Raw genomic sequence first — 27,052 nt, 5'->3', positions numbered from 1 at the left:
ATAAATAATAATCTCTAACATTGAGATTAATTAAGTGCAAACTTACTACTGTCTTGAAAAAAATACTTCTGTAAATAAAAATGTAGCATTGCACATTGCATGCAAATAAATAAAGTCCAATAAATTATTAAATATACCAATTAGAGTGTCCGCTCTGAGATCGGTAGGTTGTGAGTTCAAACCCCGGCCGAGTCATACCCAAGACTATAAAAATGGGACCCATGGCCTCCGTGCTTGGCACTCAGCATCAAGGGTTGGAATTGGGGGTTAAATCACCAAAAATGATTCCCGGGCGTGGCAGTACATGTATGTTATAGTTATTTGAATGACTCTTACCATAATATGTTACGTTAACATACCAGGCACGTTCTCAGTTGGTTATTTGTGCGTCATATAACGTACACTTATTCAGCCTGTTGTTCACTATTCTTTATTTTAAATTGCCTTTCAAATGTCTATTTTTGGTGTTGAATTTTATCAAATAAATGTCACCAAAAAAAGTGACTTATACTCCAGTGCGACTTGTATATGTTTTTTTTCCTTCTTTATTATGCATTTTCAGCCGGTGCGACTTATACTCCGGAGCGACTTATACTCCGAAAAATACGGTACATATACACAGTATACATGTCAGGTGAACCTGTTTGATGCTTTGGAAAGTTGCTGGGGATCAATTTTGGTTCAGATCAGGTAGAGGTTGAGCTGAGCCATGATTTTATGGCAGTTTTATAATTTAGTAGGGAAGTTCGAATTTTGAGGTCTGTTGGTAGTGCATTCCACTGTGTGGTGGCAAAATAGTAGAATGGAGGGACAAGCAGAAAAAAAATGGATAGATGGATATGATGATGTCATATTGACAACACCCCTACTCACGCCCACACCGCCACCCGCCTATTGGCAAGCCGGGGGAAACCCTGATGTGTATTACAATAATACACGTTTAATTAGAAAGGCAGTTATGGCTTATGTAGTTATCCTTGCCCAGACAGAGTTAAAGGCCAGATGTCTGTACATCTAAATCCTGCCTGTGTGTTGCTTGGAGTCACAGAAAGGGGGAATGCTATACTTGTAGTTTTACATTTTTTTAACAGAAATTATTCACATCCATGTGTTGCTGGCTGTGTTGATTATCGTTTAAATGGATCTGATCTATGGGTTGCAACTTATGACTACAATAAGGTGTACATTTAAGAAGAATAACCCCTCAAGAAGAGTTACACCTGCTGCTAGGCAGCCATTAAAAAGTTAAGCATTAGCATTTAGCTTCCAAACTAGCACTAATGTAATACACCAAATTATAGTAGAGAAACGACTACTTGAGCTTATTTAAGTGAAACAAGTGTATCTACAACACAATGGATACTAAGCTTAACATATTTGTGATGAAAACCTAACATGACTTACCTCTAAAAAAAATGTTTTGGGCTCCAGACTAGACATGAGGCTTCACCTGTGAGCTCATGGACCGTGTTGATGACATCATCACCACAACTCGTTTCTGATTGGTCAATTTGGACTTCCCTTGATCCTTTCCATAGTGGTTATTTTTTCAACCTTCACTCATACCACATGCATAGAGTGCCCTCTAGCGGTAGCCCTGTATATGGTGCACAGCGTACATACACTAAAGAGAAGACTTTGTATTTTTTTGTTTTTTATTGAAAGATTTGTCTAGAAAGGAAAACAAAAATAAACCAAAAAAGACATTTTGAAATCACATCAATATCCACTGGCTCTACAGACACTCTCAGAATCACAGTTCAAAAGACATGGAGGTCTTGTGACCAAGCAAATAAAAAAATAGCAAAGATTTTTTTCAGTCGCATTTTCTTTTTCACACCTGTACAAAAACAGATCTCATAAATATTTGACTCTCTCTCTGCCTTCGAATTTAGGTTTGTGTCTGGTTGGTTTTGGTTAAATTGCATTTTGCAATACTTCCTATTTCATTTGCTTTTGCTTTTTTTTTTTTTTTTTTTCCAATTTTTATGTACAACTGTAAACCCGATGCGGTTCATCTCGACTGAATGAAAAGATTTTGAGGAACATTCTGAACGTGCAGCATTTTCCACACCCGCCAACACTGACATAGTATTTAGCAGCTCATACACAAATTCTTAAAAAAACACACAAAAAGTAAAAAAACTAAGAACAAAAAAGAGATACAAAACCTATTAATGAAATACATAAGCTTAAATGGTTCCGTGCAGAAATGCCCTTTCCTTTTCATTGCTATGCTCGTGTTGTAGTTGGCTTGTACATCTATGCAAGTATTTTGGTTTGAATGAGTTTTTACATCTCATGGTGTTTGCCTGTGTAAATTCTCAGTCATCGAGGTCATTGAATTGCTGGACTCCTGTTAGTTGAAGCCCTTTCATCCAAAAGTTGTTTTCAGTCCTAACATTTTAGGTGTGGAGTCTCCTTATTCATGTCTACGGCCTAGGCTGAATAAATACATTTAATTAAATGATAAATTGAAATAAAATCTATGAATTGCCACGTTTTTGTGTGTTTTCTTTGTCTATAGCAGTCAAACAGGGTGCAGGAGATTTCACTCTCATCACCTTTAGCACCTCAACGCTGTTTTCAATGGCAGAATCACATTAACAGAGTGAACTCTCCCTTCAGTGATCTACAGTCATTGTCTCTGTGGGTGGAGGTGGGACTGTTAGCTCACACACACTCATACACAATACACACATTCACACACCGGATGCATGGACAGAGAGCATCGCTAATCGCGACTCGCGAGTGAGAAGCACCTCAAGGAAGCAAAAATTAGGAGGAAAAAACAAAATTGCAAAGCCAAATGTATAGACAATATTTTGGCTTCACACCGAATAAGCAAGATGAGCCCATCAATATTAATGAAATACAAGTTGATTGTGTTTTAAAGTGTTACTTACATTATAAATATTTATATTATGATTACATTAGCGTTTAATTTGATCTCAATGTAATGCTGACAATAATATTGTTCATTGCTTGTATTCTGACACATGACTTCATCCCAGAAGTGAAAACCAGTGGTGGTTAACCAAGCCAAGATAGCTGTTGTGCAGCAAACATAGTGCGAACTATCTGAGTAAGCAAGAGGCCTAGATCTTCCTGCAAGAAAGCGCATACAAGCAAAAAATCAAACTATGCCATGTAATAGATCCCTATACTTTATCAAAAATATAGATTTTTTAGTGATATAAAGAATTATCCGTCGGTGGAGTTCCCAGACGTATCAAACTATTTGTTGTGCTTCAGACATCATTCTACACACAAAAAACAGATGAAAACTTAGAAAAGCATGGAGGTCTACAACTCAAGGACAATTCGAATCAAGATTTTTCCGGATAAATATGCATCGTTTTTTTTCATGATTTAACTTTGCGTCTACAGCCATGTTTGTTGCCGTTTTGTTGCACGCGCAATTTACCAGTACGTATGTTTTTCCCGGTCTTTATCAAAATATAACTATAGATGTCAATGTTGTGTATATGCTGAAAGCTTTATTTATGATTGCTGCCTTTGGTAAAAGCTCAACTCTTTTAGGTTTTGCTCCCATTTGCTTTCTTTTATTTTAGATTAACCGAGTCGGTGCTTTACGAAACACTTGTAGCAAAAATGCATTTTTGAGAACTCCGAAACAAGACAAAATACATATAATATCAAGGCAATACTTAAAAGTATATCAAACAAACCTTTAACAGAGAGATCACTGCAAACTCGTGCTTTCTTTGGCTTTGCTCCGTTGGACTGGAGTGCCTGACACTTTTGTTGTCTTTTTTCGTAAAATATTATACTCCTCCGCCCTTCTTGAAGAAACATTTATTATTTTCGTATTTGAATGGTTCGTACAGCTGAAAACAAAGCAAGCTTAGGGTATTTTTCGTTGAGAAAGTCAAAATGGCACCTGGTACCCATTGAGAACAGATGCTGGCTTGACCACCACGCATATTTAATGAGCCGGACGTGACATTGTGTAAATCCAAACAATTGGTAATAATTTGTGGGACAGAAAGTGTGGTGTATTAGGCTGCCTGATTGTGTCGGTCTGCTCCCTGTATGATCAGTGTCAGCATTGTCGGCAGTAAGTCGGACACGTTTCCAGTGAGGGTTGAATTCCGCAAGGGCTGCCCTTGGTCACCGATTGGGTTTACAACTTTTATGGACACAATTTCTAGGCACAGTCAGGCCGGGTTTGGTGGCTGCAGGATTAGGTCTCTGCTTTTTGCAGATGATGTGGTCCTGCTGGCTTCTTCTCGCCAGGATCTCCAGCTCTTACTGGATCGGTTCGCAGTCGCAGTGTGAAGCGACTGGGATGAAAATCAGCACTTCCAAGTCCTAGTCCATGGTTCTCGCCCGCCAAAGTGTGGCGGGCGGATGAGATCCTGCCCAAGCGGGAGGAGTTCAAGTACCTTTAGGTCTTGTTAACGAGTGAGGGAAGAGTGGATCGTGAGATCGACATGTGGATCTGTGCGGCGTCTACATCATGCGGACCCTGCATCGGTCCGCCGTGGTGAAGAAGGAGCTGAGCCATAAGGCAAAGCTCTCAATTTACCGGTCGATCACAGCTTGCTGTAGGTTTCGGCCATGTTGCCTTGTTGTTGTTGCACATGTCAATACGAGTGCGCGTGGTTTTCCATCATCCTGTCAAACTCTCTTAATTCTCCATCAAATATTCTCACATCAGACATAGTTTGACTCCTTAAGGGGTCAAAAATGCTGACTTTTGCTTAGGTTTGATCCTGCTTTCATTTTTGAAGAGAGGAATCGCTATGTTGAAGCTACATGCTAGTTACAATGAACTCGTTCTACAGAGGCACTATAGAGAGCCTACTGACCAACTGCATATCTGTCTGGACTGGAGCCTTCAGTGCCTCAGACTGGAAGTCTCTGCAGAGAGTGGTGAGGACGGCGGAAAAGATCATCAGGACTCCTCTTCCTCCTATCCGGGAGATCGCAAAAAGCTGCTGCCTGACCAGGGCTCAGAAAATCTGTAGAGACTTCTCCCACCCCCGCCAAGGACTGTTTTCACTGCTGGACTCTGGAAAGAGGTTCCACAGCCTCCGTAGCAGAACCTCTAGGTTCTGTAACAGCTTCTTCCCTCAGGCCGTAAGACTATTGAACGCATCAAAATAATCCCCACAATTCCCCCCAAAAACGGATTAACTCGCTGGACTATAAAGACAATATAACATACATCCGTAAACGTGGATGCATATGCAAAAGTGAAATATATTTACCTGTACAGTAAATTGATTTATATCTGCACCTTATTACTCTTTTATCCTGCACTACAAGGAGCTAATACAACAAAATGTAATTCTTATCTCAATCAATCAATCAATTCCTTTATTGTCATTGTCATAATAACACTTAAGTCATACATGAACAACGAGATTTTGTTTGAGCTTTGTCCAGCGGCATAGAAACTGCATTGATGTGCAGGTTGACAATAGTTTACATTTTAGCATTGTCAGAAAGATCGCGATAAGAGGGGTGTGGGGGTGGGAACAGTCAGATGTCTAATGGGACATCTGACTGTAAAGTTCAAATGTGAATGACAATAAAGGAAGTCTAAGTCTTGTGGTCCTTAACCTGAAATTGTGGAAGTACTTAAAAAAATGGCATATGGTAGTTGACAAATGTTGATGAGGTTGTACTACTGTGCAACTACTGCACAACACAAACAAAGCGTTGTTGTTTACCATTGTTGTTGTTGGCAGCTGTCTTCTCAATTTTTTATGGTCACATGACGGCATGGCAATGTCGTTGTTATTAAAAAGTAGCAGTTTGCCTGTCCACACAATATCAGACGTTCCCAATCTATCTCTTAGGCCACACAGAACGTTGTTTCTGTGGGGATACAAGGTTGAAACTCTAGCGTTTCTACCTACAATTGTTCATGTGTGGACATATTATTGTTCATGTGTGGACATGTTAGGGTGAAAAAGCTTTTTGGATGAAAGGTGACAGATCTTCAACTATCTAGAAAAGTCCAGCTGTTTCAATTCAACCGACGCGTAGGTCACACATTTGGTGTGTGTGTATATTAGCCATCATTATTCTATAGGATACAAACCTTCTAATGAACAAACTTTTAACAGCTTATTAGTTGGTAAGAGATTTTTTTTTTCCCATTGCGTTTGATAAAAAGCATCTTTTAAAGCAAAATATGATCTTGTACTGTAGACCATCAGCAACAACAAAATCAGTTTCAGTGGTAAAAGAATCAAGAAAAAAACAAAAGGAAGAAATCTTTTCTAGCTATTTTCTTCATCTTTGGTATAAAATATGTCACCTTCAGGCTGCCTTTTACGGATTTACAAAAGACTAAAACTATTGCTTTTGCGCATTTCAAAATTGTTTCTGCTTTTGAATCAAAGCCATAAACGTTTCTCCTTACATCTGTTCTATTTGCACTGAGACAAGTAAAGCAGACAAAACTGTTTTACATTTTTTTTTTTTTTTAAGTTAATCGAAAATATAAATACAATGAAGAAACCAAACTGTGTTTTCAGCCAGTAAGCAGTGGGAATGATCCTTCCCACGTTAAAGAGCTGAGCGGCACCACGCCAATCATTACAATCATCTGCAAACAAATACCTTTTGAAAGCAATCCTGTACAGTTTCATCTGTGCGGTTCCTCCCAAACTTACTCATCCACTCCCTTTTTCGATAGGTCAGCACAATGGAAATCGTTTCCCACACTTTGAGAAAAATTAAGGCAAGAAAGAGTTACGAAAACGTTGATCTCCTAGAAAACTACTCAAATGATAAGGATGAAAATGATAATATCAAAGGAAGACAATCTAGTTTGTCTTTAATTCCTTTTTTTCATACAAAAGTCTGAAAATCTACCTGCACATTCAGAGGTTATTTTTCTTCTGTACAGCTTGTTGGTTGATGTTTCAGTCTTTGTCTTATCTTTTTTTTTTTTTATTCCTTTGGAGGCGAAGTCCAGTCCCACTTGCAGAAGTTATCTCAAAAGATACAGACTGCATTTGGTATCATTGTCCTAAACTCAGCAAATGGTCTCTTTTGTCCTTTTCTCCATTCAACAAGGGTTTTTTTTTTGTTAAAAAAACAGTTATTTTTTACCCCCTGTTTTAATTTGGAAAATTCACTCCTTTCAAGATGTTCATGTGACCTTACATTATCCAGGTTTGTTTCTGTCTCTGTCAGTGCAGTCCTCATCAAGGCAACACAGCATTGACCAATCTTGTTATCTACAGGAGAAAGACACACAAGTCAGTTAAAAGGAAAGTAAAGAAACTAGTAAAGCTGAATCATCTTTGTTTACTGTCCAGCTGCAGGACAGTTAGGAGGCTGTAACATTGTAACAGGGGACACGTTTGGAAATCAATGTACTACACAGATATAGCACTTAGAACAACACAACTATTCAGTCCATGAATTATTGTTCCATTGTTGACACTAGCTAAAGAAAGCACCAGTGGGAGCGTTGGGCTGATTACAGCTAATGCAGCATCAGGGAATTAGGCTTTTTAAACCGCCAGATGGTTTGTTGCATAACAGCATTTCAAACACAAGTTAGGTAAAGATCCAAAAGAAACTTCGGAAAATGGCTCTTACGTCCCCAAAAAACATGGAGAGTGACTGAACAAATGCTTTACATCGAGAAAGTTCTTTACTCCCAGCTTGGTGGTTAAGTGTCAAATAGGACCTTGGTTTCAATCTTAACTTGGGGTCTTTGTTATTAAGCTTGCATGTTCTCCCCATGCCTGTGTGGGTTGTCTCCCGTTGCTCTGGTTTCCTCAATAATCTAAACCATCTTTAAATGTTTCAAGAACGTCAAAGTACGGATCTGCTTGGGCAATACATGGTTCTTCAGAGATTTTTTTGAATGGAAAGAGAGACTATCTGTGAAGTTCCTTTAGCTAAATTTCATTTGACTACAGCGGAACCTCAACTTACGAGCACTATTCATACCAGGACCGAGCTTGTAACGCAAAACACTCGTATCTCAAATCAGCTCCACCAATTGAAAAAAACATTTTATCAATTTAATCCGTGCTTATCCCCTCAAAGCAGCACTATTTTAACATGTAACATGCCTTTAAAAAGAAACACAAACTATTAGATACTGTTTGAAAATCAATACAACAGGAAAGAAAGTATTTTACAGAATTTATCTTGGGGATCAGACTAATGCAACGCTAATGCATGCTTTTATTACAAGTCGTATAGATAATTGTAACGCCCTGTTTTGTGGTCTTCCTATAAAGATTATTGCACTTTTACAATTACTCCAAAATTCAGCGGCACGTGTCCTGACGAAGACCAGAAGGCGGGCTCACATTACACCAGTTTTAAAATCTCTGCATTGGCTCCCCGTGTGTTTCAGGATCAATTTTAAGGTTCTTCTTATGGTTTATAAATGTTTTTATAGTTTTAGGCATTCTTATCTTTCAGATTTGCTTTTACCCTATGAACCTTCCCGGGCCCTGAGATCCTCCGACACTCATCTCCTAATTATTCCCAAAGTCAGGACACAAAGTCACGGGATGGCATCTTTCCATCATTATGGCCCCCGTCTATGGAACAGCTTGCCGATGGACCTCAGGGCTGCGGCGAACGTTCATGTTTTTAAGAGCAGGCTTAAGACCCACCTTTTTTATTTGGCTTTTGTCATGACTTGGACTATGGTGCAGTAAACTGCATGGATTGTTTTCCCGAGATGCAATAGAAACGGACCGGACATGGCGTGAAGGTAAATACATGTTTTAATTTCTCTATAAAAAGTGCAAACAAAAGGCGCGCACAAAGCGGAGAACAAACTTGGCTAAGAAACAAAAACTACCACAAAGGCAAAACTATGGACATGAAACAAAAAACTCGCTAAACGTGACATGAATAAACCAAAACTTACTTGGAAAGAAAAGAGCAGAGCAGCATGAACTATGAAATGGCATGAAGCAGTAAACATGGCATGAAGCAGTGAACATGGCCTGAAGCAGAGTGATACATAACCAGAGTGATGACGCCAGGACGACCAACAGAAAATGATAGGCTTAAACAGTCATGTGGTGATTGAAAACAGGTGCATGAGTCTAACATGTGAAACAGGTGAAACTAATGGTCGTCATGGTGACAAAGCAAGGGAGTGAAAACAGGAACTAAAAGAGTCCAAAAACCAACAGAACATAGCCAAACAAAACATGATCAAAAGACATGACAGCTTTTACCTGATATTAATTATGGTATAGAAGTAATTTGTATTGTATTTTTATCCTATTAGTTATGCAAGATTTTATTTAGTTATATCTATTTATTATTTATTTACTGTGTGTATATATATATATATATATATATATATATATATATATATATATATATATATATATATATATACATACACACATATATATATGTATATACATATATATATATATACATACATATATATATTTATTTAAAAAAAACATTTTCTATTAATCTTCATATGTCTTACTTGTATTTTAATTATTTATCTCTACAAATTGTTCTTACTGTTTTGCAAGTTTTATTATTTTTATTTTCCAACGTTCCTCAGATAAGCCATCTGCCTCAGGGGTTATCGGCTGTACTTGTGGAGACGCTTTTGTGTCAGCGTCCTGCTGGACATGGTCTGATGACCTCCTAGTGCAGATGGCCCCTGTGATAGTGTTTACTCACATGTCTCCTCTGTACTCAGCCATGCAATCATTGGTCCATATAGTTGCAAATGTGTGTATGTTGTGTGTGTGTGTTTGTGTTTGGTATCTGTGTCCGTATCTGATAATGGGGGATATGGGTCATCGGGGTATTGTTTTTAACTTTGTAAAGCACTTTGCGTTGCATTTCTTTTATGTATGAAAAGCGCTTTATAAATAAAGCTTGATTTGATTTGATTTGATAAAGAAGGGGTCCTTTGGGCTGCTTCTCTGTCCATTATTGCCAAGCCTGCTCATCATAAGTGACTTTGGGCTTGTTTTTATTGAGCTGGTTGCTTGTTCCTCTCATGAGATCTGGCAACACTGTCTCTGTCTTGTAATAATAACAACTAGAAAATCGCTGTTCATGTTTCACATTGAACTCTACGAGTGACAGATCGGAAAGGTCAGAGTTGACACCAAGCGACACATACTGTATGTCTGCGTAAGTGAGCAAGGTCAATACTCGCTCTTCGAGTTTGTGGAGTCGGGATAAAAAAACAAACTAAAATATGTCGGGCAGAACTATTGGCCGCTTCTCTACATTTTCATGGATTAATGTCCGCTGTGGAGTAGTATTTGGTGCGGAAGCTGAATTTTGCTTCAGAGTGCTGCAGTTAAAGTCTGCTACACGGTAGAACAGGTTTTTAATTGTTTGATTTTCTGATTCGTTCAGTGTCGTCATTTGCACTCATGTTCTCAGTTCCGGTAGTTGGAGGGCAGTATTGTGCCGATCTCTGGCTGTGTTTGTTTACTTCAAATGGCGGTGGAAATGATCATAACTCAAATTATGCTTGCAACCTCAAGCATAACAAAAACCGAGACAGCTCGTATTTCAAATTACTCAAAGGTTGAAGTACCACGGTATTTTAGTTATTAGATTCATTTAAATTCGGAGCTACTAAATATTTCCAGCCCAAAAACCCAATAAACCTGTTGCTATTTAAGGGTAGCCTCTATTTTCTCAAATTATGCTGATTGGTTTGACTATTTATTCAGCTCATAACTTGACAAGATGGATTTGTGAGAGTTGTTTTCTTGTGTGTCGAGACGCCTCGCAGGTTTAGCCAAGGTCTTGTGAAAACAATTTACGATGTGAAGCCTTCAGCTGCCACAGTTCATGACTGAGTGGCTACAAGGTGTCATTAAAAGACACTTGCCTCACAGAAGAGGACATCCAGGTAATTTTTAAAGCTTTCTTTTTCCGGACCACAGTGCCACATTCCTTGGAATGAATAGCACCACCCCTGACACTATACCAACATCTCTTTAATCCACTGTAAATGTGGAGCTTTATCAGAAATACACGGTGTTACTTCACTTACCACACAAAGCCTGCATGTTGATACATGCTTGAAGTCATGGTCACAGTTTTAAGTAGTCATAACAAACAACTGTAGCTTCAGTCACTCACAATTGGATAATACACATTCCTACAATCACAGCCTCGGGAATTTGGGCGATCGTATTATTGAATCACTTTTTTATTGCAACAGTTATGTTCCAGGGATTGTGTGATGGGACACAAGTAGGGGATTTTATTTTTTATGTTTCATTGCCATGCATGTCTTAGAGTGTTTTAATTATTGTGGATTTTAATTGCATGTTTTTATACTTTGTGGAATTTGATTGTATTTCTAATTGCATGTTTTTACTCTTTGTGGAATTTGATTGTATTTTTAATTGCATGTTTTACTCCTTGTGGACTTTGCTGGTATTTTAAGACGTTGCCCCTTTTAGCTTGTTGCCCAATCGAACGGCACCTGAGATCAGACGCACCTGTGGAGCATTAGGACTGCACACATTTAAAAGGGAAGGATCGACAGGCTTTGAGAGAGAGAGCGACCGAGGAGAGCCACCGAGAGAGAGCGACCGAGAGGATCGACAGGCTTTGCCAAGAGCGTCCGGGTGGACGCCCGCAGGCTGGGAAGGAATCCAGGACTACACAGCAGACCCCGCAGGCTACCGGAGTGAACCCCAAGAAGCCCACAACACGCAGGGGCAGAGGAAACTCTGCCTCCGAAGTAAGTGTCGTGGATTGTGGATCTGTGGGGGTGATCAACTGCCTTGGGCTGTAGGCTTGCGGGCTCGTGCGTTGTACGCTGGCTGTGTGGTCCTGTGGGCAGGAGCGATCGGGACCCAGAGACCTGCGGTGACTCCCGGGAGCGACCAAGAGGCAGAGCGAGACGGGACGAGTACGGCCACGTAGGTCCCACCGGAGACTGGTGAGGAAAGTGGGCGTACCCAATACTTCTACGCGGAACTACAGCAGAGGCCTTGCGTGTAAGTGTGACGTCAGCCCTGAGAGCGTCTCCGTGTTTTTAAATGATTTTATCCCCGTGGCCTGCCTCCGTTTTAATTCTGTGTAGGAGGACGCTGTGGAAGTGGGCGGAGCCAGGACACTGACCCACTACGCCTGTCGTGACTGTACCCTAATTCGGATTATAATAAATTGTGAACAAGCATAATTATCTTTCCTTATTTTGGGACGGCTGCTCTCACTACATCGGGTTAATATTTATATTAGTTTTTAAGCAAAATTTTATTAGATTTTAAATTTCCACCATTCGGGTCCATTACAATTGCACCGCTAACTCAAAAGGTATGTGTGCCATTAACCCATGGATACACTTTTTCATCCCTTCTCTATTTAGCGTAGAATGACAAAGATGGTTGAGTTAAAGTGATAGCTGTGTTCCGATGCTGACTGGCAAGAGTCTGCAATTCAATCCAAATTCAGGGCTGTTCAACTCACATATTTGGAATACCGAAACTGCTGTTGACAATAATTTTCTTTTCTCCTGCACTGCAGGATGTACCACTACTAGTGATGGGTTGATGAGGCGTCATGAAGCGTTTCGACACATTGCAAAACTGTATTGATACTGTGTCACTAAATACTGACATCTGCTGGACATTAAAAATCCCTACAGGCAACCTATGGACCGACTCAACTGACACTGATTTTATGACCTAGTATATACTATAAATAAAGTTGATTTGATTTGATTTGATACAATAATATAAACCAAGTCGTTGTATTTCATTTAGGATTATTTCATATCTTCATTTAAATAAAAATATATTTTTATCTTTTTTAGATACAGTCAATAAATAATGTGAACATGTACCATAACATGGAAATCTAAGAGAACGTGTTGTGAATGAGGATGCTTTTTTTTTTTTTTATATACATTTTTATAAAAAAAACAGTTTTTCCAACGTATTCAATTTTAGATGATTTTTCTTCTTAGTTATTATTTCTCCGGCTACTATAACAAGGGAATAATGAACAACAAATCAATGATTGAAGTGACAAGCTTGCAATTTTAAAATTAAAACATTTGTGGACATCAGACAAGACAGCCATCAAAGCACATTCAATCTTTTTATTAACTAGCGCTAACACAATCCAGAGAAAATATTTAACAGAGCTGCCATCGCTGGCGGTGTTCTGGCGAAACGTGCAGGCAAACTGCAGCTGCTCAGCTAACAAACACAGCTGAGTTAAAATGCTGCTCTGAGCTTGCTCTTGCTGACATCACAAGTTATTTGGCAACAGGCACCACATTTTTTAATTTAAAGGTACACGCACACACACACACAGCTCTCATGAAACGTCTCTCAACTGCATATGCCAGATATTTCAATTTGTTTTTGTTTTAAGTAATGCATTAATTACTTTCCCGGGTAATTAATAATAAAAGAGTATAAAAGAGTAAAAGAGTACTTAATAAAAGAGTATTTCCATCACTTTTTAGGTAAAATAACAAGTAACTCTAATTGATTACTTCTTAAACGTCATTTTCTGAACACTGGTGAGCCTTTGGTGTGAGGGATATCAAAAGATGAGATGCGAGAAGAACCAGGACTCGATTTGACTCAAGGGCGGGCGCGACACTTAATGTTACCAGCTATCGGCAGCTGTCCGCGAAGTGAACTCTTTGTTAATTCACTTCATCTTTGACATTATCAGCTCTAATTTATAAGAATTACCCAGGATTTGAGGAAGTATTTCTAAGTCGTGACCATGTTTTAGCAATGAGGCTTGGAGGATCCTCTGATCTACAGGTGAGCACTCAAGGCTACTATATTGGGTGAAACAATTATAAAAGTGACTATATGGGTGTTATTTATTTCCGGTTTAAGGGCTCTAATATATGATAATCCAAACAAGGTTTTTATGCTATATGAAAATATTTAACAACAATCCTACTTTGCGGACATGTATTTCCGTGGTAAACGAGGGATGACTGTTCACCAAAATAATCAACTGCAATTTCAATTACACTTCCTTCCATTGGAAATTAAATTCCAATTCTAGATCCTGTTTGCAACCTCAATTCAAATTGATGGAATGGATGAGGCAGTTGGGAGCCATTCTCAATTCAACCAGAATTTCTCACATGTCTGGTTCCAACTGTATTCTCCTGAATACTGCTTCATTAAAGTGCATACTTACATTTCTTTAGGGGGAAACAAGTATAAGAAATGAATTGGGACTACAATCCAGGCAAGGATGGAGCAGTTATGTAGATTGCATGAGGACCGTTCAGCTACCAGAACAATCAGGTAGATCGTCATTAAATGTGAACATAGAAAAATCCAGACACATATTAATTAGCTTTATGGCTCAGAGTAAAAATGATCTGGCAATTATGCTTTGTAAAAATGCAATGCAGAACACTGGCAGTGTTCACTGTAAATAATCATCATAAAAATACTTAGCCTTCTCATGTATTTAAACTGCTCCTGCCAGTTTGCCCCTATGACTCTAACATTATCCTATTTACAGTGTATCTAATATACTTAATATATGCACAACTAGGACTTAAAGCATCAAAGATGTGCATCCATCCTCTTTACGCCCGGCTTTTAGTGTCAATGATACTGCAACTGTTTTGCATGTAAATTAATGCAGTGCAACACAACGACTGTATATTAATACAACATTATTGTATTGGCCTTAAACATGGAATTCAATATGCAGTCTTTATTAACATTACCCACTTAGTCTGCTGGTAAGAGTAGGCAGTGCCATGCTCTCCTGTGCTCTCCACTGATAAAGGCTGCTGCCCACTGGTGTCCTGCAAGGAAGGGGCAGCTGTCTGTGGAGAAGAGTCTGTCACCACACCCTGATACAGCGACACAAACAAAAATATAGTAGAATTACTATTAATCAACACAGACTGATAATAATGCGCTGAAACAACATCTACTGCCTTTGGAAATCCAGTATACATTCTTGGTTAGAGCTCTTATTGGCCTACAGTACATGCGCATACTACATTATGAATCCCATGGCGCTCAGCGTGTGTCCTTACTTCCACTGTGATGGCAGAAGCAGGCACTGCAGTGTACTGGGGAATGTAGGTTCCTTGCATAGGAGCAGCTGCTGCAGCAGGCATGTACTGCAGACAGAGGAAAATGAAGGAGATTATCATAAGCTAGTTGTGTTGTCCCAATACCATTATTTTGGTACCAGTACCAAAATTATTTCGATACTTTTCGGTACTTTTCTAAATAAAGGGGACCACAAAAAATTGCATTATTGGCTTTATTTTAACAAAAAAAACTTAGGGTACATTAAACATATGTTTATTATTGCAAGTTTGTCCTTAAATAGAATAGTGAGCATACAAACAAAGGCTCCTGATTTAGCTGCTGATGTATGCAATAACATATTGTGTAATTTTCTATTCTATTATTCTGTCAAAATTATTAAGGACAAATGGTAGAAAATAAATTATTAATCTACTTGTTCATTTACTGTTATTATCGGCTTACTTTCTCTTTTAACGTGTTCTATCTACACTTCTGTTAAAATTTTATAGTAACTTATTTTTCTGTTGTTTGATACTTTACATTAGTTTTGGATGATACCACAAATTTGGGTATCAATTCGATACCAAGTAGTTACAGGATCATACATTGGTCATATTCAAAGTCCTCATGTGTCTAGGGACATGTTTCCTGAGTTTATAAACATAACATACTTTTAAAAAAAACGAAAGAAGATGTGATGCCAAAAAAATATCGACGTAATCATAGTATTATCGACTAGATACGCTACTGTACTTGGTATCATTACAGTGGATGTTAGGTGTAGATCCACCAATGGTGTTTGTTTACATTGTAAAGCCGGGGGGCTACGGTGTGGTAGTGAAACATGTTTAGCTATTCCTCGTCCTGCAGGGATGATACTTGTAAGAAACTTACTGTATTAGTCGCCATGGAGGCGAGGCTTAGTGATTTAGAAGTAGCTAAAACACTGCAGACTGGGGCTGGACTTTAGCCGCTAGCTAGCTAGCCATGTCTTAAAGCAGTGGTCCCCAACCACCGGGCCCCGGCCGCACAAGAAATAAAAAAATAAAAAAATAAAATTATTATTATCATTATTATTATTTTTAAATTAAATCAACATAAAAAACACAATATCTACATTATATATCAATATAGATCAATACAGTCAGAAGATATGTCCGTGGGACAAATTTTCAAGCGTTGACCGGTCCGCAGCTACAAAAAGGTTGGGGACCACTGTCTTAAAGCACCTCTTCCTGAGGGTGTTTTAATGTTATATAACTTCACCTTTATCGTTACTTTTTAAGCCAAAATGCGTCCGTTCTCCCTTTTCTGTCTACACAGAAAGCCTGTCTGTTTGTAAGTACTCCGTGATTGTGCGCTGCCGAACATGCTCGTCTGCTCGTAAACCAGCAATGACACGACGTGACGACGATGGCGGACCGGTACTTTTCAGAGGCGGTATAGTACTGTATACGATTCATTAGTATTGCGGTACTATACTAATACCCGTATACCGTACAACCCTATAAGCTAGTATCTTTAAAATAAAAACTCAATACAGCAAAATAATGTCTAACACGCCAACTACGTCATTTTCAAGCATTATTATTACGGGGGCTGTCAAAGTTAACACGTTTGAAAAGGTTTCGTTATAACTACTATATCAAATAATACATTGCGAGAATCTGTTTTATTCCAAAATCAATTCTGAATCGAATTGTCACCCCAAGAATAAGAATCAGATCGAATCATGAGGTCTCCAAATATTCCAACCTCTCTTAATGACCCACTAAAATATCAGGACAACACAGTAAGAGGTCATCTTGTCTAACTGTATTTACACAGACAACATGCACTGTGGTATCAGTTCTAGTATAGCAAGATCACATTGGATGATATTAATTAATTATTGTATTTATTATATATTTTTATTTTATTTATTATTACTATTATTATTAATTTGTATTTGATTTATTACTTATTTATTATCTAATATTATTATTAATTAATTAATTAGTAATTAACAACCCATCCCCAGCGTTTTCCTGTTTACCTCACCTTTTTTGTAAGGGGCGCCGAAAATTGGCAGACCCGTCAGCGATCCTGTTCTGTCTCCCTGTAATGTTTGTCTGCTCTTGAATGGGATTGTGCTAAACATCTGAATTTACCCTCTGGGATTAATAAAGTATTTATGATTCTGATTCTGATTCTGATATTAAAAACCTCACAAACATGCACAAATGCATATAGATTCTGGCGAAGGAAGCAAACTTGAGGAGACTCACAGTGCCTGTAGTGCCCAAGGACAGGTGGTTCATCTGTTGGGTGAGAGGCGCCATGACACCAGAGGGGTGAAGTGACAAGCTGGGCTCTATAGCTGCAGACGGGGCAATCACAGCACCCTGTGGCAGAGAACAAGAGGACACCCCCATCTGAATTAACACACATTGAGGTGAAAGGTCAACATGCATGCAATTATTGGAAAATCCTTGCTCATAAAAAGTTGATTAAAAAAAATTTATAAATAGTACTGGTAAAATATCTTATTCCCTATTGGCAGCTATTTTATCTTCCATTCTTCCGGGAATAATTGCCTTGTGAGAGTGTATGTGGGGACAATTGTGAGATCACTGATGTTGAACCTGTGTCTCTTGCAGCTCACACTAAAGGTGTTTGATTGGCTCGTTCCTCCACACCAAACCCATCCAAGAATGCCTTTGGGTGTACACTGCGCCAGAGACATGCTGTATCACACAGGGGTCTTCCCCACACTGTTCCCACAATGTTATAATCAAAACAATTGTTCAAAGGGTCTTACTAAGCTGCATAATTAGTATTCTTGGAAGAACTATGGATTCTTGCCTAACTTCTCATTGATTAATGCATGAATAGATGTGTCGTCAGACCTTTGAATTAACAGTAGAATTTCCTTCAGAGGTTTTGCTTTAAAAGTGCCGTTTTCAGCAGATAGGTCTGTGTTGAGACAACCATGACGACAGTCATTTTCAACGGCAAGTTTTACAAAGTTTGTGATGACACCTACCGTATAGACATTTTAGGAGATTGACTATATAAGTGATAGAGCACATCCAGTACGTTACTGACACATAAGGAACAGTCACTATACACTAATACAGTGGTCCTCAAACATTTTTCATCAAATACCACCTCAGTAAAAACTTGGCACACCAAGTACCACCATAATGACCAACCCCCCCAAAAACAGACTAACTCGCTGGAATATAAAGACAATATAACATACATCCATAAACGTGGATGCATATGCAAAAGTGCAATATATTTATCTGTACAGTAATCTATTTATTTATATTTGCACCTTATTGCTCTTTTATACTGCACTACCATGAGCTAATGCAAGGAAATTGCGTTATTATCTGTACTGTAAAGTTCAAATTTGAATGACAATAAAAGGAAGTCTAAGTTTAAATTAAAATGTAGTAGGGTAATAGACATAAGTATTAAAAAACAAGGCTTTTTTTTTTTTTAAATAATTATATTTATTATTTTTGACCAGTGTAAAATTACACACAGTTTAAACAATAACATTGTTTAAATATAGGAAAATAAAACACTGTGCATTAAACAAGTGATTCTTTGGCGTACCACTTGTAGCAGAGTCGTGTATAAAGAGAGTATGGCCAACTCAGTTTCATGCGATATACATATATATATATATATATATATATATATATATATATATATATTTACAGCCTGGCTTTTTAATTTATATATATATATATATATATATATATATATATATATATATATATATTTATATATATATATATTTACAGCCTGGCCCCCGGCCAATTTCTTTTAATTGTGGTTTGAAATGTCAAATGTCAAATGTTTAAATATTAACTGTCAGTTTACTGTACTGTGTCAACTGTACTACTATAAGAGTACATATTTTCTATTGTTTCATTGAAAATAAAACAGCAAAGTCCATTTGGCTGTCATCTGTTTTAATTATGAGACACAATTGTGTTAAAGTCATGATTTTTCATTTCATTTAAGAAATTATTACTTAAAAAATATAGTTTTATACTTGAGAGTGTTGATGACACATCTTTGCAACACTTGATATTCTAGTTTCAAGCATATTTTACTCAATATAGGGCATACGATCTCAACAACAAGCTGTAATATCTTACTGAAATAATTTAGGACCAAAACACTTAAACCAAGTAAAACACTCTAACATAAAATCTGCTTAGTGAGAAGAATTATCTTATCAGACAGAAAATAAGCAAATATCACCCTTATTTGAGATATTTAATCTTACTTAGATTTCAGTTTTTGCAGTGTATTTTCATGCATCACACCTTAAATCGGAATACTTTGACATGCGCAGAACCTAACATAAAGAGAAAGGTGTGTTATTGTTTGTGCTATGGCGCCATCCTTTGGACGAGTTTGCTCACTGCAGGTGCTGAAGAAGCAGTGACTGCCGCTGTAAACAAACATGGTTGGCTTTGTGCATTTCTGCTTGTCCAACCTTGTCACAATATTTATTTATACATTTTTTTTCTTCTGTTCAATACTTTTGTTTTACCTCTCTTTTTGAAATGGAGCTGTTCTGTGCCTTTTATGTTGTGATTATGTACGGGTTAAACTGTGATGAGGTTGCGACTTGTCCACGGTGTACCCCGCCTTTCGCCGAAGGCAGTAAATAAGTAAGTAAGTAGTTACAGGATCATACATTGATCATATTAAAAGTCCTCATGTGTCCAGGGACGTATTTCCTGAGTTTATAAACATAACATCAATTTTAAAAAAACGAAAGAAGATGTGATGGCAAAAAATATCTACGTAATCATAGTAGTATCGACTAGATACGCTCCTGTACTTGGTGTCATTACATTGGATGTCAGGTGTAGATCCACCAATGGTGTTTGTTTACATTTTGATGCCGGTGAGCTACGGTGTGTTTAGCTATTCCTCGTCCTGCAGGGATGATACTTGTAAGAAAGCGTAACAAGGGTTTGAGGCGGGTGGCAAACCGGTACTTTTCAGAGACGGTATAGTACCGAATATGATTCATTAGTGTCGCGACACTATACCAATACCGGTATACCGTACAACCCTGCACTACAGTTACAATTACTCCCTATGGTTTAAATACGGCTTTTTACAGTGAATGCTGGAGTTTAGACCTGGACCACAAAACACTGTCAGCTATAGGAGGACTCGCAACAACATGCACTTAAAAAGGCATGCAAGTTCATGTGACATGAAGATTTTTGCTGTTGAAAGCACACCCAATCCGTCACGAGTGGATTTTTTTTAGCAACTGAAAGTGCTCTACCTACTGACAGCTGTCCTCACATTGAGAACTGTTTGAAGAACACAGCAGACTGCTTATAAGAACACCTCCATCAACTGTCCTCATAACTGAAGAGGAGCATCATCTGCATCCACACACACACACACACACACATGCACACGCACACACACTCACACTCACACACCTCCCCCGCATGCACGCACGCACACACAAAGCTGCCTTAGTAGATCTTCCCACAATCCAGTGCACAGGTGTTTTGGCAAATGCAGTTCAGGTTTAGCAGCCAGAATCCAGATAATACCCGAGCTTTTTATCCATCATTGTAACACATTGCCTCATTTGATGATTTCTTATCCTCCTTCACTCTCTCTCTTTCTCTTCTGGTTCCATTTTTGCACCCAGCAGTCTCCAGAGAAGCGAGACCGCAGCATAAATCGTAAAAAAAACAGCAACAACATAAAGCACAACAGATAATTGTGTGCTGTGATTTATCCGTACAAGTGTTAAACGCGTGTACTCTGCACATTAGCGCACTGTTGGTGTGTGTGATTACTGGTGGGATTCTGCACCGTTTATTTATTTCAAGAGGAAGACGATATTTTAATGTGCAATACAGACAGTTGTATTTTCCCCGAGGACATCGTCGCTCATTCTCAACTTTGAACTCCATCTGCCTCCAAATTAGTCGTCCTCTCCTTACACCGTCATCTTTGCAGCCTAGAAATGCGCTTGTTGAGAATCAAAAACATTATTAATGCGGGACGTGACACCTCTGTGGGGTTTTTTTTTATACCAAAATGCAAAAGACTGCCATACACACATAGGTTTAAGGGACCCAGCATATTCCCCCCCATGCATGAATGAATGAATGGATGAATGCAAGACGTTTCTACACCGCATACTTGCCAACCTTGAGACCTCCGATTTCGGGAGGTGGGGCTGGGGTGGGGGGTGAAGGGGGGGGGGGGGGGGATCAGAGGGAGGAGTATATTTACAGCTAGAATTCACCAAGTCAAGTATTTCATATATATATATATATACATATACATATATATATATATATATATATGTATATATATATATATATATATATATATATACAAGAAATACTTGACTTTCAGTGAATTCTAGCTATAAATATATATTTTATTATATATATATATATATATATATATATATATATATAAAATAAATACTTGAATTTCAGTGTTCATTTATTTACACATATACACACACATAACACTCATCTACTCATTGTTGAGTTAAGGGTTGAATTGTCCATCCTTGTTCTATTCTCTGTCACTATTTTTCTAACCATGCTGAACACCCTCTCTGATGATGCATTGCTGTGTGGCACGCACCAAAGTGCTTTCATCAAATGCACTAGATGGCAGTATTGTCCTGTTTAAGAGTGTCACAACATTGCTGTATACGGCAGACGAACTGCTTTACGGTAGACGAAAACGTGACTGCTGTTGTTGTGTGTTGTTGCCGCGCTGGGAGGACGTTAATGAAACTGCCTAACAATAAACCCCCATAAGAAACCAAGAACTCACCCTCCATCATTCTACAGTTACAACGTGATTGGGCAGGTACGCTGTTTATATTATGGGAAAGACCTGAGTCCGCCTGAATTTCGGGAGATTTTCGGGAGAAAATATGTCCCGGGAGGTTTTCGGGAGAGGCGCTGCATTTCGGGAGTCTCCCGGAAAATCCGGGAGGGTTGGCAAGTATGCTACACCGACACAATATTTGTCACTATTCATACTGTGTCGACTGATTACTTTACCTCCTAAAGATCTAATTTATTTGGAAGTCTCGTTACTGTCCTCCCCTATTACGCCACCATCCTTGCCTCACTTGTTATGCATGGTTAGGTAATGCATTCATTTCCGGCAGGGGGATGTATGAGCAATTACGCACAAATAAATCCTCTTACTAATTAAGAGCCAGACGGGTGAGTTCAAGTAATCTGGGCAAAGGCTGCAAAGCACTTCTCAATACACTCTGCTGTTTAAAGTGGATGGCATGTAAGCATGCTCTGATGTAATATGATCATAGACGGAATTTTTGGGGGAGGGGGTCAGGAGAAATATGTGCACTACGCTTTTTTCAAAATGCTGTTTTTATGGCCTGCACTATTTAACATCCAAAAATAATGTTACACTATTAAATGGAGACAAGTCAAACACTAGCTTACTGCGGAAACTGGTCTTTTGAGACCGCCCACAAGCTCATTGAGTGCCTTTCTGGGGCTTCATTCTTGCCAATGTGACAAATGATTTGAGAGCATGCAGCAGCTGACCAATCATCAGTTAGCTACCATGAATTGATTAACGTGGATTAACAAGTTGAAAAACTTATTTGGGTGTTACCATTTAGTGGTCAATTGTACGGAATGTGTACTGTACTGTGCAATCTACTAATACAAGTTTCAATCAATCAATCAATCAAAGATGGTTTGATTCCCAACCAAGACATACAATATTAATAATAATAATAATAATAATAATACAAATAATAATAATGGATTGGATTTATATAGCACTTTTAGACACTCAAAGCGCTTTACAAAGAGCACTGAGAACCCATCATTCATTCACTCCCCATTGCTGGTGGTAAGCTTCATTTGTAGCCACAGCTGCCCACCAACATTTTTTACACATTCGGACACCAGTGTGAGCGGTACTTGGTGAAAGGTAGGTGAAGTGTCTTGCCCAAGGACACAACGGCCGTGACTAGGATGGCGGAAGCTGGATTCAAGTTGCTCGGCGGCCACTCTACCATCAAAGTAGTCATTTGTTTCATTCTGTTAATGTTATTACGTTAAAAAATACATTATTGAATAATTTGTATCAAATTCATATTACTCTAAAACATGCATCTAATCCCTTCAAGTCATACATACCCCCTGTATGCAAGCCAGTTGTACCCCTCTCCCACACTTCTGAAATGTAAATGTTGTTACATTTCTGTCATTTTTATTGGCCCAATTTATATTCCAAAAATGCATGCACTGAATACCTTTTTCAGTTTTGTTATTGCATGAAGTGAAAACCTTACAACACGTAGGTTCTGGTCTACTAAGTTCCAAATACCACACCTAAACAGCTTGTGTAAACTATTAAATTGTGTGTACTATTAGTAGACGTGTTGCGTTTGATCTTCTAAGACTGCATGTACAATTTATAACTGGTCCATACCGCCTTATTTAAGTGTACTACCTGCTGTCACCACGGAAACACTCATTTACTGCACTTACATGCTATCATGTATCATCCTACCTGTGGTGTTTTGCTGTGTTTCGAAACGTGCAACAGACATGTACCACTTTTTATGGGCAATTTAGAAGTCGTCCTGCAGTGCATCTACAATGGAACCCACTTTTTTAGTGCATCAAAGGTGCACCCTGGCACTGAATGCAAGTGTGCACTTCAGACGCAAGAAATGGATATTACAAGCAATGTTCCCTCTAAGGTGTGCGCCTGTGCAATTGCGCACTGCTCAAGCGTCCTCTGCGCACGGCAAATCTATGCCACGCACAAAATCAAATAAAAAAATAAGCGCATAACAATTTTCGACACGACACGGACACGACAGCGAAAACAGTTTTCGTCATCATTGTTCAAATACGCTTTGAACAATGCTACGAGACGCTTTGAGGACATGAATTCCATCGATCACATCACCAAAACATTAGTAAAAAAAATGATGTCTAGCAAAACTGGTCATTTTCTGCAGTACAAACCAGACCAAAAGCAACTTTGTTATATCAACAGCAGCCGCTCGCTCTTTCTCACTTGTGCCAACACATGCACATATGGCACTTAGCCAGTGATGCGTTTACAGCCACACAAAAAGTCGGACAACTCCAACACCACACATAAAGTGTAATTCCAGGTCGTTACACTATGATTTACCAATCAAATGTGTGCTTATTCTAGTGTCATTAATTAGGAATCTTAATTTATGAATATTAATCATGAAATGCTGTTAGTATATTAAATAAATACTAATAAAATTATATTTTTTACAAACAGGAAGTTGCAGGAATGTACACATGATCCCCTGCTTACATCTCATTGTGCAACATGTGAATGTTTTAATGGGAACTAAATGCAATGTCTGAAAGGGGTACAAATTATTTCCAAAGCAGGACCTCCACCCAGACAAACAATACAAGTACACAGTTCATGAAAAACAATATTTTTTGTTATTGTCATTGTAAGTGGGCCTAAACACTTATATTAGAAATGGAAATGACTGCTGTCATTTGATTATAATAATAAGAGAATGTTGTCTGTCTATCTGTGTTGGCCCTGCGATGAGGTGGAGACTTGTCCAGGGTGTACCCCGCCTTCCGCCCGAATGCAGCTGAGATAGGCTCCAGCACCCCCCGAGACCCCGGAAGGGACAAGCGGTAGAAAATGGATGGATGGATGGAGATTTAACTTGTTATTTAGTCAGGTTTGGGACAGGTGTGCTGCTGGTGTAGCCACAGTGTGCACGTGTGATGTTGCTCACATGGGCTTCACTGAATGCTCAGGGAGTTTTTGCGTTTGCTCACTCACATGAAAAATTAGAGGGAACATTGATTACAAGAAGTGTTTTTAATATATATGAAAAAAACAACGACATTAAAAATAAAACGTCAGCTGTCAGCAAAACGTATCAATTGAATTTGTTTTAATCAGCCCCTTAAAGCTGGGGTACTTGAATCTTGTGTCATGAGGCAAAATTCAAACTGTAAATCTTACCTCCACACTCCCCCGCACCACACTGATAGTCCCCACCAGTCTCTTCCGCTCTGGAAGTGCACACAATCGTGCACGAGAGTTGTACGTGCGCACACATAAGTTGCTGACAGTATGTAGTTGCATCGAAGGATCCCCTTATTTGTATTTTGCTGCAGAAAATAAATGTCCTCGTCACAGGTACGTGTTTTTAACTCTAATTATGAAATACTCACTAATATGTTATACACATATTTAGCAAATCCAAATGCAAAAACCACAAAGTATCTCGGCTTACAATACACAGAACAGCAAATGTGTGACTATCTGTAACACACGTCGCCACGCAAAAAGGATACATTGCTCTAAATCCTGTGATTGGATCTGGAGGGGTTGACTGCCAGGAAGACCAATTTTTTTTTCCTTCTGTTTTTCTTTTTTTTTTTTACTAAAATACTTGATTATAAGGCACAGAGAGCACGCAAACGTACGATTTTTACAGAAATGATTACTGTTACGATATACTTTATGATGCTAATATTAATTTTTTTAGTTAAATAATACAACCTTGGCACCCCAGCTTTAATTTATCCAGCTGCTACAAAATTCTAATATGATATCGTTGAACAGACAATATGTCTAATATTTGTATCTTTGACAGTCCATATATGTTGACAAGGACGCAGCGCAACTTCCTCCTTTCTTACAGCTATATCTGCACTACTGCCAGTATTGCATGTTAAAGTTAAAGTACCAATGATTATCACACACACACTAGGTGTGGCGAAATTATTCTCTGCATTTGAACCATCACCCTTGATCACCTCCTGGGAGGTGAGGGGAGCAGTGGGCAGCAGTCCTTTATAGACATACTAAATATAAAAGCAAAACAGCGACCACAGAACAGTTTCAGCCTAGATAAATCACACTGTGCGTGCCAAATGAATATATTTGCATTTTGTCGTGGACATTCTCACCATCAGCATATATTCTGCATGTTCATGAAGACAGACAAGCTAAATGGAATGCACACTCTATTTTGCTCACTTAAGAGACACAACCTATTACAGTGTTTTTCAACCTTTTTTGAGGCAAGGCACGTTTTTTTCATTAAAGAATCCCGAGGCACACCACCAGCGGAAAACTTAAAAAAAATTAAACTCCACCAGGTCGTCGTGCCTTATTTTGAGTTTGTTGGTGTAGTGCTTTAGTTCTTGTCTTGTACTGTTATTTTGGTGGCCCTTCCTGTTTTGTTGGTGTTTTCCTGTAGCAGTTTCATGTCTTCCTTTGAGCGCTATTCCGCGCTCCTGCTTTGTGTTAGCAAGCAAGGCTATTTACGTTGTTGCTATCCTTCTTTGTGTGGACATTGTTGATTGTCATGTCATGTACAGATGTACTTTGTGGACGCCGTAAGTTTTTGCTGTCGTCCAGTATTCTGTTTCTGTTTACTTTGTAGCCACTTCACTTTTACTTTTGTTTTGCATTGCCATTGTCTTTTCCTTTCCCTTTTGTTAATTTTTGGTTTAAGCATTACATACCTTTTTACCTGCACGCTGCCTCCCGCTGTGGTCTGCATATTGGGATCACAACAAACCATCCTCGTCTCACCCGACACATTCCGACTTTTACAAAGCAATTAACTAGCTGCTGCCACCTACTGACATGGGTTAGTATTACGTGGTTACCCTGCCGAGTTTTACACAGCACAGACACTAAGCAACGGCACATTATTTGCAGATTATAATTATTGATTTGCAAAAAATATTTTTTGGACCAAGTAGGTGAAGTTGCATAATTTCCCGTGTGCCGCGGCATAGTGGTTGAAAAACACTGACCTAGTAGATCAGCTTTGCGTGTGCTATCCAGTTTGCACATGCTTTAATACACGCAAACATTCAATAGATCAGGTCCATAGTTGACAGTGGTTAGCAAGATGTGCTCAGGGGTATTAACCCAAATCAGTCAATAAGCGTACAGCATTAATTAATGTTTTGAGTCATTGGTTGTTGCTGAAG

The 27,052-nt window shown here is 38.7% G+C and overlaps 1 protein-coding gene across 2 annotated transcripts in view; it reads right to left on the bottom strand.

Annotated features, from left to right (window-relative positions):
* LOC133597907 (RNA-binding motif, single-stranded-interacting protein 3-like) overlaps nucleotides 1-27,052 on the bottom strand; it is a 379,536-nt gene that overhangs the window by 5,153 nt on the left and 347,331 nt on the right. Inside the window, exons 11-14 of one of the 2 annotated variants that reach the window (XR_009814684.1) lie at nucleotides 17,282-17,398; nucleotides 15,014-15,100; nucleotides 14,700-14,824; nucleotides 1,405-7,223 (exon numbers count right to left, since the gene is read on the bottom strand). Coding sequence is in view for 1 of the 2 variants with exons in the window: in XM_061950903.1 (XP_061806887.1) it covers nucleotides 7,220-7,223; nucleotides 14,700-14,824; nucleotides 15,014-15,100; nucleotides 17,282-17,398 (333 nt within the window). In the remaining variant the exon portion in view is untranslated. Of the gene's footprint in view, nucleotides 1-1,327; nucleotides 7,224-14,699; nucleotides 14,825-15,013; nucleotides 15,101-17,281; nucleotides 17,399-27,052 lie in introns of those variants that run through there. The other variant, XM_061950903.1, reaches the window with a different exon arrangement.

Source organism: Nerophis lumbriciformis, linkage group LG04 (genome assembly GCF_033978685.3).
Source record: "Nerophis lumbriciformis linkage group LG04, RoL_Nlum_v2.1, whole genome shotgun sequence".
Classification (NCBI taxonomy): Eukaryota; Metazoa; Chordata; class Actinopteri; order Syngnathiformes; family Syngnathidae; genus Nerophis; species Nerophis lumbriciformis.
Note: the sequence above shows the minus strand (reverse complement) of the source record. Positions and strands in the feature narration are given on the sequence as shown.